At 36.7% G+C, this 15,930-nt stretch overlaps 2 protein-coding genes across 2 annotated transcripts; both read right to left on the reverse strand.

Moving 5' to 3' along the window:
• Window positions 1-469: 469 nt before the first annotated feature.
• LOC146139537 (carbohydrate sulfotransferase 10-like) lies at window positions 470-3,424 on the reverse strand. The gene is made up of 4 exons (XM_083392478.1): window positions 3,411-3,424; window positions 2,172-2,556; window positions 1,814-2,017; window positions 470-1,006 (listed from the first exon to the last, which is right to left on the reverse strand). The coding sequence occupies exons 1-4, from the start codon at window positions 3,422-3,424 to the stop codon at window positions 470-472; spliced, it is 1,140 nt and encodes a 379-aa protein (XP_083248604.1).
• Window positions 3,425-11,017: 7,593 nt separating this feature from the next.
• Window positions 11,018-15,796, reverse strand: LOC146139538 (carbohydrate sulfotransferase 10-like). Its single transcript, XM_083392051.1, has 5 exons — window positions 15,652-15,796; window positions 13,820-13,884; window positions 13,119-13,485; window positions 12,067-12,270; window positions 11,018-11,644 (listed from the first exon to the last, which is right to left on the reverse strand). Exons 1-5 carry the CDS (start codon window positions 15,760-15,762, stop codon window positions 11,132-11,134), a joined length of 1,260 nt encoding a protein of 419 aa, XP_083248177.1. The 5' UTR covers window positions 15,763-15,796; the 3' UTR covers window positions 11,018-11,131.
• Between the last annotated feature and the right edge of the window lie 134 nt (window positions 15,797-15,930).

The following is a 15,930-nucleotide window of genomic DNA, read 5'->3' on the forward strand; positions in this document are numbered from 1 at the left end:
AGCATGTTAGCTAAAATGCAGCACGTTAGCTAAAAATGCATAAAAGCGTTAAATTTAATTTTACATTAGGGTAGCAAGATACTTAGTAATAAAAATCAATGTATAGAAAAGATTAAATAAACACAGAAGCCCCTTTAGGTTTTAACCGTTTATCAGTCAATAGTATCAGATTTTTATTTTTGTAAAAAAATGTCCAAAATTTTGCGTAGAATGTGTGCAAAAGCAGAATAGCATTGAGATCAAAGACAGGCGGTATGTAAAGATAGAAATACACGCACCAAAGAAACAATTAGTTTCATAAAAAGTTCTATCTCATAAAGCAGTAATAATATAAAAAGTTACAAAATATGGTAAAAACGTCCTTTTAGTGTGTCTCAAGACCGTCCCATAGTCACAAAAACATTATTAAACTGCCCAGCTACAAGCATTTTACACGCATAAATCTTCATCTAATGACAACAACTTAACGTTAAACCGTTTTGCTGTTTTCTCTGTTCGCCATCCAAGTGGGCTTTTCGTAACCGAACAGGTCGAAGTCGATCTCGAACTTTCGAAAGAGTTTTTCTACCATCGACGATGGTAGGCTTTCGTAGAAAGTCTGCGTGAGGTCGCTGTTGGTCTTGAACGTTCTGTGCGGAAAGAAGGCTTGGGTGTGCTCCTCGGTTAAGTTGATTTTTCGCTCAAGGAAGTTGGCATCTTCCGCCAAGGTCTCAAACTTCATCATAAAGTCGTATTTGACGTTACAAGGGTTGCATTTCTGGTCAAAGCCCATCCAATGTGCATCTGGTGTTTTGTCGATGAGAACAAAGTTGATGAAGTCTTCGAAAGTCGCCAGGCCGTCATCGGTTCGATTCCTGTCCAGGGGATTCGTCCTGAGATGCTTGACCTTCTTGTTAATCTTTTTCGACATTGGAGCGTATTTGTAATTGAAGCCCTTGCCTTCTGGACGCATTTTATTGTTGTAGGCTGATACAAGTCGGTTGAACGGGTTCCGAACAGTTATTATCTAAAATTGAGTCAGAGCTAATAAGAGCTGTACTCCCCCTTATTTCTAGGGAACGTTTTCTAGAGAAAGTTTTTGAGAAAGCAAACTACCCAATTGTTATCATTGTTGTCAAGAACTTGATTGAAGTGAATAAACGGAAATTTATTTTCAAAAGTAACTGGCCAGTGGTTATTTATGTCAACGTCATCGGCAAATCTAAACGAAGTCTCTGTCAATGTTTGTCAAAATAGGAAGTTTGTTAGACTTGTAACGCAACCAGCACTAGTAATTTTACTTATTTTAATTATTTAATTGATGTGTTCTATCAGACAATCATAATTAATTGCTGCAGTTTTCTCGCAACAACGAGTTGGAATTAATATTTAATTAGCAAATACAATTTGTAATCATTTTATTACCTTGTGTAAAAACCCTATTGATTCCAAATAATACTTCAGATAGAAAACACTAACACGAAACAACGGCAAGGTAACTTGTTTTACTTGTACAGAAGAGGAAAATTTACCGAAATAAGGTTTAAATAAAACGTTTGAGTATAAGTCATCAGAAGTTTAGCTGGCTTAAAACGAAGTAATTTTGCATCAAGGATTGTCGATTCGTTACTTTAAGCGCATTTCATTTAAGCGATTGAAGTAAGTCATTATAATAATATTTGTTTAAGTGTCGATCCGACAACTTTTTGACGTTAACGTTAATAATCAATTCGCATCGTTTTCTTCTACCTGGAATGTTTTACCAATTTCAATTACATTTATTAACGACATCCATTTAAAAAAACGCCGAAATAGCCAGAGTTCAAAGACAAACCTTATACGGGACTGAGTCCCAGAGAGCTTGCATTTCTTGGCGACTTCGCTTGGTGCCCATTCTCTGTATTCCGATCAGCTTGTTTGGTCGTTCGCCCTGTGCCTTGCCTTGCTTGTATTCTTCAAGCGTAAAGACCCCGTCCATCACAAGGATCGCCTCCATCCAGCTGGTGTATCCGCATTTGAAAATGTCGCACACTGAAAACTGCAGAGCAACATAGAAAAACGTAAAATATATATAAGTCACGTAGAAAACGTAAGATATATATATATATAAATATATATATATATCAAATGCGGTTTTCTTGTGCGGAGAAAAAATGATAAGGTGTCTGTCTGTCTGTCACGTATATACCCACGTTGTAGCGCCTGGAGAACATGGATTTCGGGTCGGGGGTGTCGCTGTGCCACTTGTAGGCTGTCTTCCAGGCGGCGCACGCCTTCTTCAGTGTGTGAAGCCGCTCCCTTTGCAGCGCCTCGATTAAGTGTAAGTTGGACGACTCAATTTCTTGCAGGGAATCGTCGGGCTCAACCTGGATAGCTTGTATACTCGAACCCCGCCCCCCTGGGGTCACGCCGTTACCCCCCGCGCTGTCTGTTCGGCAAGGGGCCTGGCTTGGACAGGGCTTGGGCGCCGGGCAGGTCTGTTTGGCCGGAACAGTTGGCGTCGGGGGGCATATGGGGCAGGTTTTGGTGGCCAGCGTCGGACACGGAACGACTGGCGAAGGGTGAGGGGCTGTTGGCCTGCAATCATCATGAACAATTATTAGTCTTCGCAATGTAAAACATCAAATCAAAACCGATAAAATATAACCGGCGCTAAATATAGCATCTGGAAACGATATTAATACAGAGAACATGTGATACTTCACCGATACAGGTTTTTAGTTATGTCTGATAATTTAGTTGAACAATATGTTTTGCGGCCAAAAGAATTTTTTGCTGTCGTGGAAGTAAAGGAATCAAACTACCTAAACACTTTGCTATTTTATGCGTGTAACATCGTCTTTACACGTTCCAATTGTAAATATTTTCATAATTAGCATTAATGATGAACAACACCCTCGTATCAGATACCGGTATGCGTTTTGCGATTTTTGTTTCGCTTTGCAGCATATTTTATATTTAACTGAAAAATAGAATTTTGGAGGTTTTGCTCTTATTTTTTCGTATTTAATACTTATATTTTATGATTAAATAATATAAAACATATTCTCTCCGAATTTTCAACGGTTGGCAACATAAAGTAAATAAATAAATAATAAAGAAAAATTCAACAGGCACAGCAGGTTGCTTGAAACATAGGCATAATATGTAATGACAAGTCCACGTCAATGCATTGGCAACAATAAATAGAATTGGTAAATGGAAGCTCTAAGTCAAATTATTTTGCCAAAAAGACCAAGTCAAGTCGGTTCTTTCAAAAGCAGTAATTCAAGCGACTTTAGTCCTTGCAAAAGTGCAAATTAAACGGACAACAAATAATAATACATAACATATATAAATTGAAACGTTTGAATGTTTTAGAATTTTTTTTAATAATACCCCGTTAAGACACGATTAAAATTTTAAAAAGGTTAGCAAACACGAACATATACGTATTTGAGGACATATTGGTTGCAAAAACCAAAATGGGTGGGAGCATGCCCATATGTACCGTGTGTATGCATTCCTAACTATGGAACAATGTTTGCTTAAACGATCTCGCAAATTTTCACGGCAAGTCAAACAATTTTTTTTGTACTTGCGTGCAGTTAATGCCAGGTTTTAAGAGCACAGCTCGAACACAACCTGCTGCTATTTACAAAGCGAGTAGCCTACACAATTCCCTGTAGGTCTGCTAGCAAGGGATAAGGTATGAATCTACATCGTAATCTGAACTACAAGTAATCATTTTCGGTGATAAACGATGGTTACCACCAACGAGCTAAGGTCAATTTTTATCCAAACGCTGACGCTAGACACTTGCGCAACTGTATCAACAATCAATTAAGCAAACGCTTCAACAAGGTTCTTGTTAGGTTAAATTCAAAAGAACCACGGAACGCAAGATTCTCACACTTCTCGGCTCAATCAAATTTTTAATTTTTCAGTCTGTAAAAGTCACGTATTGGCCTGCTTTTTCAGTCAGAATCTCGGCCCAAACTTGACTGATAAAATAAGCACATTAGTATTTTTCGTCGTTCGTTAGGCAACTTTAGTGTTGTAGAAGATAATAACTTGCGATCGACCGCTATTAATTTCGGGCACATACCGAAACCCGTTTTTTGAAGTTTTTCGGCAACCGAAACGAATGACGATTTTTTGACATATACCACGATCACGGTCTAAATTTAAGTTAGTTGTAAAAAAATCCAAATACCTTATCAGTTTATTATCAATATTTTTTCCAAAAAATAGGAAATTTACTTTTAGAAAAAAAAACGTTATTATTTTTGATAGTGAAATATCTACCGAAATATTTCGGTGAACGCCAATTCGGGTGTAAGATTTAAAAAATAAAATATATTATGTCGAATGTAAATTATATCGTGGTTGATGTCCATTTATCCAGTCAAAAAGTAAATAACTCCTATGGCTGTTTAGAACTACTGTCCAAATACCTGAATATAAAAAGGCACGATTTATATTTTAAAAAGGTTAGCAAACACGCACAACTAGCTAAAGTCAATTATTATCCAAACGCTGACGCTACACACTTGCGCAACTGTATCAACAATCAATTAAGCAAACGCTTCACCAAGGTTCTTGTTAGGTTTTTCCACCAGTTACCAGTAAGGTATAGATGACCTTTTTTAAAGTTATTTTTAAAAAGTCATTTTCATCGTGCTGTCGGATTAAGAAGCATAAAATAACCTAGAATCGGCATTTACCGAAAAAATGTTACGACCATTTTGTTTTAAAAACATAATTCTAGTTTGACGAACCCTCTTTATGTAAAATATGGGGTTTTGGAATAAAATAATTAAACTTTATAAACTTTGTTTAACTACACCCACAAAATGATGTCTAAATATATACCTACAAATGTAAAGCCATAATTTAGAACACTGATATAGGTCAAAGTAATGTAGCCTCGGTAATACCAGTAGGCAATAAACAGTAGATCACAAAACACACTTTTGGTTTATGGTACTTTAGGTTTAAGGTCTATCTAAATTGACAAGAAATAAAAATAGAAATGAAATGTTCTGTTAAGCGGCGAGCATTTCGTTATTCCTTTCTGGCCGGACTAAATATGCATTCTATTTGGTAGCAAATAGCTGGACTGACAATAACCTACCCTGTAGTTGTTTCGTTAGATATCGGATGGCGACTTGGTGTCTGCAGGTGCTTTGCGCGAAATTTCTGTTCAAAAATAAAACTGATCTTTTTTAAAAACAAATTTAAAACGAAGAACGCCAAAATGGCGTTTCTAACCAGTTCTTAGCGACATATAAATAATTAAAAAATACGAACAATTGATAAAGATTAATATTAACATTCATAAGTAAGAGTGTTTTTAGAAATTCAACACAACTGCTTATTTTTTATAAAGAAATATAAAAACTAATTAATGAAGAATAAATAGTAAAAATATTCAAATTTTCGTTTTACACTTTATAAAAGTTACAATAAAACCTCCACATGATGTATTTGCCGAAAAATCGAGTTTTGAGTTTGTGCGAAGGCGTATCGTAAAGTTGAAACACAATAGGACAGAAGTGGCCAACACGCGGCTCGCGAGCCGTATGCGACTCTTTACCCGGTTTTATGCGGCTCTTTACGTTCATGTTGCACAATTATGATATCTTGGAATATGTCGATTTCATTTGGCAAAGTTATTTTTATTTGCCAGTTCAAAATCAGACTGATTGCCTTAAGGCCATGTATTGTTAGTGACACTTTCAAAACATGACAAACGCAGAAATAATGATTTTTGCACTTCGCAAAACACATTGGGTTTCTGTGCAGCCATAAAGCTGTAAGTCAATGACCCTCAAGTTATTTGTACAAATCATCTTGATAAATGACATTGTATTGATAGATATGCATCTTTTCAACCAATGCGTCAAGCCTCCTTCTAAATTAAATATCTGTCTATTTAACCGAATAAAGACACTCTGTTTCGCGTTTCGTGCGATCGCTTTATGGAAGTGAGCATGAAATAGAGTGACAGACTATTATTTTCTTTCCAGTGTGAGGTGTGATTCGGTTAACTAAGTAAGAAATGCGGCTCTTGTTGTCTGACCGGCCACCCTTGCAATAGGAAGATAATTAAGTCAACGTTTTTCCTTTTTGGTAAAATAGTGGTCTTTGCGTTCCTTTTTTTCGGGTTACCAGGGTTAAGTTGACGCCATAAATAAAAATAATGAAATAGGTAGACTTGCTGTTTTTGGTACAAAAAATGCTAAACTGAATTGGGGTTTTATCAGGCTAATTACGGAGAATATCTATTACTCTTTTCGTCGATTTTTTTTTACTTTTTGCGTTTGAAAAATTCATTACATTTTCATGTATCACAGTAAGAGTTTCATTTGGACTATAATATATGGAATTAAAAAAAGTTGATGACCTCATCAGGAACTATGACCCCCATTTAAGAACCCATGCATAAGACGGCGCAGCGTTTAACTTACTGTGTACCAAAATTTGGGAAACAGATTGCCACCTGTTAGCCTTAACGCGCACGTGGCTATATAGTTTATTAAGTGGAATTCAGTCGAAATTCTTGAATGCAATCATGTTTTGCGTCTAAACGATTTGAAACTAAACGAATTCTACAAAAGCCAATGCTTGTCACAAAAGTAGCGCGTGCTTTGATGGATTTTAACCATATACACGTTTTGGTGATTTAAATCCCCATGTTATTTGTTAATTTTTGAATTCCCTAACAATTACGACCTAATATAATCATATCAAAAAATATTCAAATAAGTATAGTAGGCGTAGTCATGGAACTTGTTAAAATACTTCAATCTATATCGATTTTAATGCATTCCATTGCTAGGCTACAGCTTTCGTGAACTAATTCCATTCTTGTTTTTTTGTTATACTGCATGAAACTTAATCCAGAGTAAAGTATAACTGAATACTCGTCAAATTCCAATAGTCCAGTAATAATGATTTAATATTGCTGTTTAGGGGTACATTGAAACAATAGTTAGGTATGTACCTACCGTGGTGACAGAATCCGTTTTTGGATATATGAAAAGTGTCATCAAAGCTGTAAAGACTAGCAGTAGGACTAACGACAACAGTCGGTAGTTCGCCAACTGGCATAACTTCTGCATTTTATATTTGGTAAGGATTACCGGAAATTTGCTGCAAACTCTGAAATGTAACAAAGTGATTACTTAAACATATATAACCTTCCGCTATAGTAAATATAACTGTGAGTATAAACTCGCCTGCCTGCCGCGATACAGTTTAGCTAACGGTTTTTCGATGTTCCACATAATACTGATTGCGCGTTGTTTTGGGTAACGTAGCGGTTTTTAGTTCACTTTATTCTTCTTAATCCCACGGAACGATGTAAGAAAACTTTAATTAATAAAAAAACAATGTCATTTACTTTAACGTTAACTGTTGTAAAAATCGTTATAACCTGAAACGATTTTAATTTTTTATACGCATATTGAATTTTAAAAGTGTGGAAAACGGTTATGATCTTGAATCGGATAACAGCTGGGCTAAGCGCAAAAATAAAAGTTTTCGGTGAGACATAATTCTTGAAAACTTGTATCGCCCTACCGAAGCCTGACTCAACATACTGAAAAAATAATCGCTCGCTATACTAAGTAAGTTAAAATTTAACCACAAGGGTTTATTGACAATTTTTTTATGCCGGAATGCTATAGCACAGGGGTCAACCCCTGGCACGCGTGCCATCAGAGGCACGCGAGAAATTGTCTTGTAAGTTCGTTACAAAAGAAGAAGACCTTATTTGAAAAACTAAGCTTACGGTCGAAATGTCTTCAACTGTGCCTATAAGATCTTACGCTATAGCTATTAGTTTTTCATAACGTTTATAGCAGATGGCAAAGGCGTCTGTACAGCTGAATACTTCAAATGTGCCACTTATAGTCCGTATGAAATCTCAAATTCTGTTACATATTAGTTTTATCTCGTTGGCCCAAACAAGCTCATTAATTTCCTGTTCGGTGTATGTCAGGCAAACAACGCTACGCAAGTTCGACCATACGATGCAGTTTTATTTAAAAAAAAAAGAAATTATATTCATTATTTAGTCTTTAGAAAAATACTGGCAAACAGAAACATTTTTTTCTTTTAGAATTCCTTGGGCAGCAAAGGCAAGTTTGTAAATGCGAAACAAATTCATTTAAAACTGTGGCATTATCAAACTTTGTAACTTATCAGTATTAGTGGGTGGTTATTATTCCATTTACTATTATTACTATGTTGCTTTACTTGTCAATGCCTTTTAAAGTGCTTCTAGGAAATCTTTTCAGTATTTTTTGTGTGGTTAAAGCGCTGTGGGTATTTAAAATAAAGGCCAATGTTACATAAAAGTTAATCGTTCTTTTAAAAATGATTTTTATATAACTATTGTTACAGTATATATATATATATGTATATATATACCTATTGTTTTATAATATACTAGACGAAATACCCGGCGTTGCCCAGGTTAAAAAGAATATTTACCTGTTATTCGTAAGATCTTCGTAAATGACACAAATAATGCAAACATATTTTTTTTAAATGTCATAACAAATTTGCTTATGCCTAAACGTTTGAACTGAGTGTCACTAAATAGAAATTTCAAATCATGTGAAGTGAAGTCGGTTAACTATAGCGCACAACACTTGGCTAAGCATGCAATGCATCTTTTAAGTAACGAAAACCCGTGACATTTGTCAATTGAGAATAACTCCCAATAGTAAAACTTTAGGTTGCAGCAACAATTGCTTAGACTTGCTTTATAGCGTCATGTTTAACCAAATACGTAATCCCGGTACTAAATTGAAAAAAACAAATGCTTACTGTTAACTACCGCAATAAACGCAATATTTCGCGAACTCTGCTAAGTATTGCGTGGGTAAACACATTGCAAGAAGTCATTAGGCTTTGGCCTCAATCACTATCGCTAACAAACGGCTTAAAAATAAAAATTCAATTCTTCGTAAATTTGCGAACTCTACCTAAATTTTACGCGTAAACAGGCATCAATAAGTTCCTAAACATAATAGTCTTAGTTGGAAACATTAAATTTTACTTTATGAAGGAAATGTACTTTTTTTATTTTTTTATTTTCCGGCAGGAAAATTAAACTTGGACTATCTTTTACTTACTGCGACAACAAACGCGATATTTTGCGAACTCTGCCTAAATTTTTGGCCTCAATCACTATCGCTAACAAACGGCTTAAAAATAAAAATTCACTATTATTTACGAAACTACCTAAGTTTTACGCATAAACAGGCATCAATAAGTTCCTAAACATAATTGTCTTAGTTGGAAACTTTAAAATTTTACTTTACTAAGGAAATATACTTACTTTTATTTTTTTATTTCCCGGCAGGTAATTGCGCTTGAAAAAAAGTTTTGCGCCGATACGTTAAACTTGGACTATCTTTTACTTAAACTCTGCTTAACCCAAAAACTTCTAAAAAAATGGTGCATTGGTCCCGGGGAGTAGTGGTGCATAGGTCCCATCACCGCCATATTTTATTTTTTGTCTTAGAAATTCCAAGCCTACTTTGTCTGGTTTAAACAACCACTTTCACAACTTAAAGTAAGCTTATGACATACTTGTTACTAAACTAAAACTTTCTAAAAGGTAAACACTATGAGATAGCGCGACTTAAAGACAGCTGCAAAAAATTAGTTTAGCCTCACAAATTAGAATATTTGTCATTACTATGAATCCTTAAAATCTAGAGCAGCGTTTCTCAACCGGTGCGCCATGGAAGGCTGCCAGGTGCGCCGCGAGCAAAAGGAAAAAATAATGTATGGGTCCTATTAGGTATATAAAACATATATTTTTTACGTTCCTATTAAGCTTAGCTCGTTGATTCCACAAGCCTTTCAAGTAGAAAACGCAATAGGAGCTACAGAGAAACAATATCTAAATTAGATAATTATTAATCTATAATAGGCTACCATAAAGCATAAGTATAGGCTTTAAGACCACCGACATAATAACGCCAAATTCGCAGTAATAACCACGACAGAATAAAACCTAAAATAGTCCAGATAAAACCTAAACATATCAAAATAAGTTCAAAATTAACCGGAATAAGACTTAAATGACAAAATAACGTTTTTAGTCTTAAAGGCTGAAGTCCCTTAAAACAAATTGCAAGCAATTTAAAAGAAATACCGGTACAACTCAAAAATTTCGCGCTTGCTTCGCTCGCAAGGTGCGCCGCCATGTTTCCATACGTCTCTAGGTGCGCCCCCAAGTAAAAAAAGGTTAAGGAACACTGATCTAGAGGACAAAAATCACGTGATACACGTTTTGGAAAAATCTCGATTCCATAAATGTGTTGAAATTTTTTAAATTGTTTAATGGTCAAATCGCAGGACTGGTGCATTGGTCCCACTGGTGCATTGGTCTCGCTTCTCCCCTACTTAGTTTTATTTTTCTATTTCCCGGCAGGTAATTGCGCTTGAAAAAAAATTTTGCGTGGATACGTTAAACTTGGACTATATTTTACGTACTGCGACAACAAACGTGATATTTTGCGAACTCTGCCTAAATTTGGCATTGTTAAACTTAAGTCTTTACTTGGAACGTTGCACACGTTTGTTAGCATATAGTTTATAACAGTGGTTCTCAACCGGGGGTCCAGAAAAACTTCTAAATATACCTATATTAAATTAACTAACGCTGGGGCCTGGGATACGTGCTTAAACACAATCTTGGTAAGTGACAAATCACATTGTAACATTTTGTAAATCGCATTGAGTGTGACGTAACATTGTGATGCAAACCATTATAAATTGAAAGTGAGCATTACAACAGTTTTCCACCAGTTAGGTTTGAACTCACGACCCCTGGTTCACGAAACCAGTTCTCCACCACCGAGCTAAAGCGGCGCAAAATCAATGCTACTCGAATTTCATATTATAATCATCACCGACTGCGAACATCTTGCCACACACATACACACATCTCACAAACTTTCTCTTTTATTATGTAGATGCCTATTGTGATATGTTATCGTATTTTATACGGACAAGGACTAGTGGTGGGCAAACTGTGGACCTTTTAGCCATTTTTAGAGGCTGCGAGCTATATTTTATCTCTAATGGTTGTACCGTCGATCAGTGACGCACTTCAAACTAATACCGCTTACAGCCCTAAACGCTGCTACGTCATCCAAGCGGGCTTTTCGTAACCGAACAGGTCGAAGTCGATCTCGAACTTTCGAAAAAGTTTTTCTACCATCGACGGCGGCAAGCCCTCGTAGAAAGTCCGCGTTAGTTCGCTGTTTGTCTTGAACGTTCTGTGCGGAAAGAAAGCTTGGGCGTGCTCCTCGGTCAAGTTGAATTTTCTCTCAAGAAAGTTGGCATCTTCGGCCAAGGTCTCAAACTTCATAATAAAGTCGTATTTGACGTTACAAGGGTTGCATTTCTGGTCAAAACCCCTCCAGTGACCGTCTTGGCTCTTGGAAACCAGGAGAAAGTTGACAAAGTCTTCGAAAGTAGCCAGGCCATCATCAGTCCGGTTTCTGTCCAAAGGATGTTCTCTGAGATGCTTGTACTCTTTATTGATGTTTCTTGATATTGAAGCGTAGAAATTAGTGAAGCCCTTGCCCTCTGGACGCATCTTGTTATTGTACGCTGATAGGAGTCGATTGAACGGGTGGCGAACAGTTATGATCTTTTAAAAAGGTACAATGTGAGATGGCTTGAGTTCAGCAAAGCGTGAAAATCGCTTCAAAGCGTATTTTTTCCAGTTGCACAGGGCGTGATTTTAACAAAGCGCGAAACGCTCGCCACAATAGAATTTAAATGCAAATTACGCTTTGCTAAGCTCAGTGCAGCTGTAGTTTAAACGGGCCTTGAACCTTTTAGAAAAAAGTAAATTCCAGTCGAATTTAACTATAAAACCATTGTACGCGAAAGTAAATTGAGCCAAAATAAAGTGTAACATTTTCTTCGTATCATCCTATTCCAATTTCGCTCATTCGCATATAGCAGAGTCGTCATTTTGTTCAGGATCACACTGGGTTAATTTTTATGCAGAATTCAAACGCTTTTACGACCAAAAATAGGAATCTATATTAAGTCAGCAAAACAAACCTTGAGCCCGATCGAGTCCCAAAGTGCTTGCATCTGTTCACTATTCCTCCCTACTCTGATACGCTTTGTTTCCACGATGTCGTTGGCCTCGTCTCCTTGTGCCTTGCCTGCTTTGTACTCTTCCAAAGTAAACACGCCGTCCATCACCAGAATGGCCTCCGTCCAGCTTGTATAGCCGCACTTGTAAATTTCGCAGAGAGAAAACTACAGAAAATGGACTGTTAAAAGAGACCGGACAATTTGGATTGAATCTCACGTTGTTTGAATCAAAATAAGTTGTTCTTTTATGAAATTGCCCATTCCCAATTTTCTGGAAAGCATAAAAGTAAACAAAATAAGCAAAGTTTTAACAAAAAACAGTTGTCAGACATAGGTTGGCGTGATCTAATTTTGGGGTCGCTGATACACTTTGGGGGGGGGGGGGGTCGCTTTGGGGGGTCGCTGATACAATAACAACCTGTCATAGATTAACTTAAAAACATAGAATTATCAACACATTTACGGTAAAACTACTAACTTAATCTAATTGCACCGACGACAACGAACGCCATGCTGGTGTATTATCTAAATTAGTGGTTCTCAAACTGTGAAATGCGAGATGGTATACGCGAGTAACTTAATAAATTCGTATACCCAAACATTGTGAATGGTCTGTTTGTTACCTTCGTTTGCACTATTTTAATTTACACAAATAAAGCGGAATGTTAATTTATGTGCTCTTCTATTTTGAATTCGTATGCTAGGTTTAATTTAATACTTTGCATTGTAAAAACAAGGCTCCTTTGTGGCGCAATAGTGTTGCACAGTAGTTCAACAGTTAACAGTCTTGTACAGTATTACACTTATTACTAAATGCAGAACATCCTTAATCGCGAGATCTCTATACTTGTATTAATCGTACTTAAGTGTAATCCAATACGACGTCTCGGCTGGAATTTGGCAATCTTTAAACCCATGTCAATGCACTTTGTATTTGGTTCAAGTTTTAACGTGGGAGTAAGAAAATGCACCTTTCAAATTATTAACAGACCAATTTGATGTAGGCCACTCACGTTGTACTTTTTACAATAAATGGACCAGCGATGCGGCATGTTGCTTTGCCAGTTGTAGTCTTTCTTCCAGGCGGCGCACGCCTTCTTCAGTGTGTGAAGCCGCTCCCTTTGCAAAGCCTCGATCAAGCGAAATTTGGAGGACTTGACCTCTTCTGCATTCGATCTCATCAGGTTCGTTGAGTTGTCCCCTAGCTTTGAACCGCTGTTTGTCGGACACGTCGCGTTGGGGCAGGGCTTCGGTGCCGGGCAGGACTGTTTATTGGCTGGAACGGTGAGTGTAGTGGGGCATTTTGGGCAGACGACCCCAGGGCATGGAATGGCTGATACTGCTTTTGGGGTTGGCGCCTTGGTGTTCTGCCCCTGCTGCCTGCAAGAAAACATATGTCTGTGAATCGGTAAAAGTCAGATTTGGACAACTAGATTTATTTCAGATTTTACAAATTAGATTAGATTAGAATTGGATCATTTTTTATTTTTCTCAAATAGAAATATAAAAAAAAATTATATTAGACTGGGCACGTTCTTCAATTTTGGTTTTAAGGATTTCGATAATTTACGTGCAGTAAACGTCTTGTCGGAGTACTGAATTAAATGTTGGAATAATTATTGTTGTATTACAACCGTAATTTTTTTAAGATACCCGTTTTGAAAAGTATGATTTCCATTACACAACAACAAAAATACTACAGTATATAACTAACGTTGGAGTAGTAACGTTAAATTCAAGTTGTCGACTTGACATGTGTGTGTCCTTTGAGCGAAACATCTGTAGAAAAAAAACAGACAGATGTTTTCAGACGGGGGTTGCCATAGCGACAACACCATTCTCTTTGTAAGCGATTGATAGGCAGTCTGTTTTTATTGTCGCGCGTCAAAGTCAAATCTATATTTAACACTAAGCTATCCAATTGCAATCAAAGATGTTTCATGTTGTTTAAGGAACAAAGTTAACAACTGTCTATACTTTTGAATTACCATAAGGTAATTGTGTGCGGCGCACGTTTTTGTAACACTCGCATACGTGTCACAAAATACCAATATCGACGTATTTTGTTTTTTTTAGAGGTTTACAAAAAATTATTGACTATTGAAAGGAAGATTTATGCAACAAAACTAAACACTGAAAGTACCATGGACACTATAAAGATTAAGACATTGCAAGGCAAGAATTCCAGTTTTCTTTGATGTTATTACTAAACAAGTTATTTTAATTTGAACAAATGTGTTACAGCTATAGTGACGTGTGCCACCTAGTGTCACAAAATTCCAGTATCGCGACAACTGTTTACAGGAATTGGCAAATCGATGATACACGCGATATAAATTATAACCCTGCATAATTGTTGAAAAGATGACTGAAAGACTTTTATAAAATGTTTTCCGCGACAAATACCTTCGATTACAGCAGTGGTCGGCCAACTTTTTTTGTAGCGGCCCAAAGTACTCTTTTCAGAACTATTGAAGGCCCACTACGCACAACCACTATGAAAACAGTGCCGGTTCAGGATAGTTGATTTTAAGGTGAAGCCTTGATGCCCGAAACACTGCCATATCATAATATAAAACATACTATCAAACGAAGAATATACGCGCGAAGTGAGAACAATTTTTAAATTACAAAGAGTTTAAGTTGACAAAAAACTATAGTTCGACCGGCCCCGAGGACCACATTTGGCACGTGGGCCTTTCCAAGCTGAGTCAATTTAAAAATTGTATGCCACACACTTTTTAAAATAAAGTCCAAATAGTACGGCTATCACGCGGCCCACAACAACACTAAAACAATAAGCTATGTAAAAGTTACTCGCGGCCCACTAAAGAATGGCTCTGCGGCCCACATTTGGGCTGCGGCCCACAGGTTGACGACCACTGGATTACAGTTTCCCCGTGACTTGTGCAGTGGACAATTTAAAAAGGTCACTTTTATTACTTACATAACTGTTACGTAACTTGATAAATACCATTGTAGGATTTTAAAACGTTAGCAAAAAGTGTTGGTTAATCCTTGAAGAGATATGCAGCAAATAGAGAGATACGAAGTTTACTTATTCAAATAAGCTCGTCCCGTATTAGAAAAGCATTTTGTTGTTACCAATACACACGACACGATTATTTGCGCCTTTGGTCAAACGCCCTTCGGCCGAAGTGGTCGATGTTACAAATGGTTTCCTGATAGAGGTTTACATTTTAAAGCTGCGCCCGCTCCGTCCTTCATCGATTAATTATTAAGAGGGAGATTATGGTAACAAAACTAAACAGTGAAATCACCATGGACACTATAAAGCTATTACCACAAGAAGTTGATTTCCCTTGATGTTATTAATTAATTATTAAACAAGTTATTTTTAATTTCAACAAATTTGTTACGGCTATAATGACGTATGATGCCCAAAGACCAACATCCAAAGATATTTCTAATTTAGATGCACATAGTCGAACAATTTTAATAACAAATGTCACCTGCAGAGAAGTAACTTACGTATCAAGTAAGCACAGTTAATTCGTTTACATATAGAACGTCACATACACTTACCGTGTTTACATAACCCGAATTGGGGAGTTTAGAAAGCATCATTAAGACGGTAATTGCGAGTAATGCGATCGACAGCAGCCGGTAGTTTCCCAATTGAAACAACTTCTGCATCACGATTCTTTGCGTACCTACATAAAACTTACTTGCGCACTTAAAATAAAACAAAGATATTAAAAGACTATAAGTACAGTTTGTACGAGACAAAAGCTTACATTTTTTCTTGCTGTTATAAGGAGCTTTAGGCCAACATAAAAGTTCATCCAACGTGAAACCATTAAA

This window comes from Ascidiella aspersa, chromosome 6 (assembly GCF_963924565.1).
Source record: "Ascidiella aspersa chromosome 6, kaAscAspe10.2, whole genome shotgun sequence".
In the NCBI taxonomy this organism is placed as follows: Eukaryota; Metazoa; Chordata; class Ascidiacea; order Phlebobranchia; family Ascidiidae; genus Ascidiella; species Ascidiella aspersa.

Bases quoted from the DNA above. Each gene is read 5' to 3' on its own strand.
- LOC146139537 (XM_083392478.1), bottom strand. The intron at 2,018-2,171 runs GTGGGTATATAC...GTTGCTCTGCAG, and splicing joins TGTTCTCCAGGCGCTACAAC to TTTTCAGTGTGCGACATTTT. The intron at 1,007-1,813 runs GTTTGTCTTTGA...ACTCAATTTTAG, and splicing joins GGGACTCAGTCCCGTATAAG to ATAATAACTGTTCGGAACCC.
- LOC146139538 (XM_083392051.1), bottom strand. From the start codon at position 15,762: ATGCAGAAGTTGTTTCAATTGGGAAACTACCGGCTGCTGTCGATCGCA. The intron at 13,885-15,651 runs GTAAGTGTATGT...TTTTTTCTACAG, and splicing joins ATTCGGGTTATGTAAACACG to ATGTTTCGCTCAAAGGACAC. The intron at 12,271-13,118 runs GTGAGTGGCCTA...CATTTTCTGTAG, and splicing joins TTTATTGTAAAAAGTACAAC to TTTTCTCTCTGCGAAATTTA.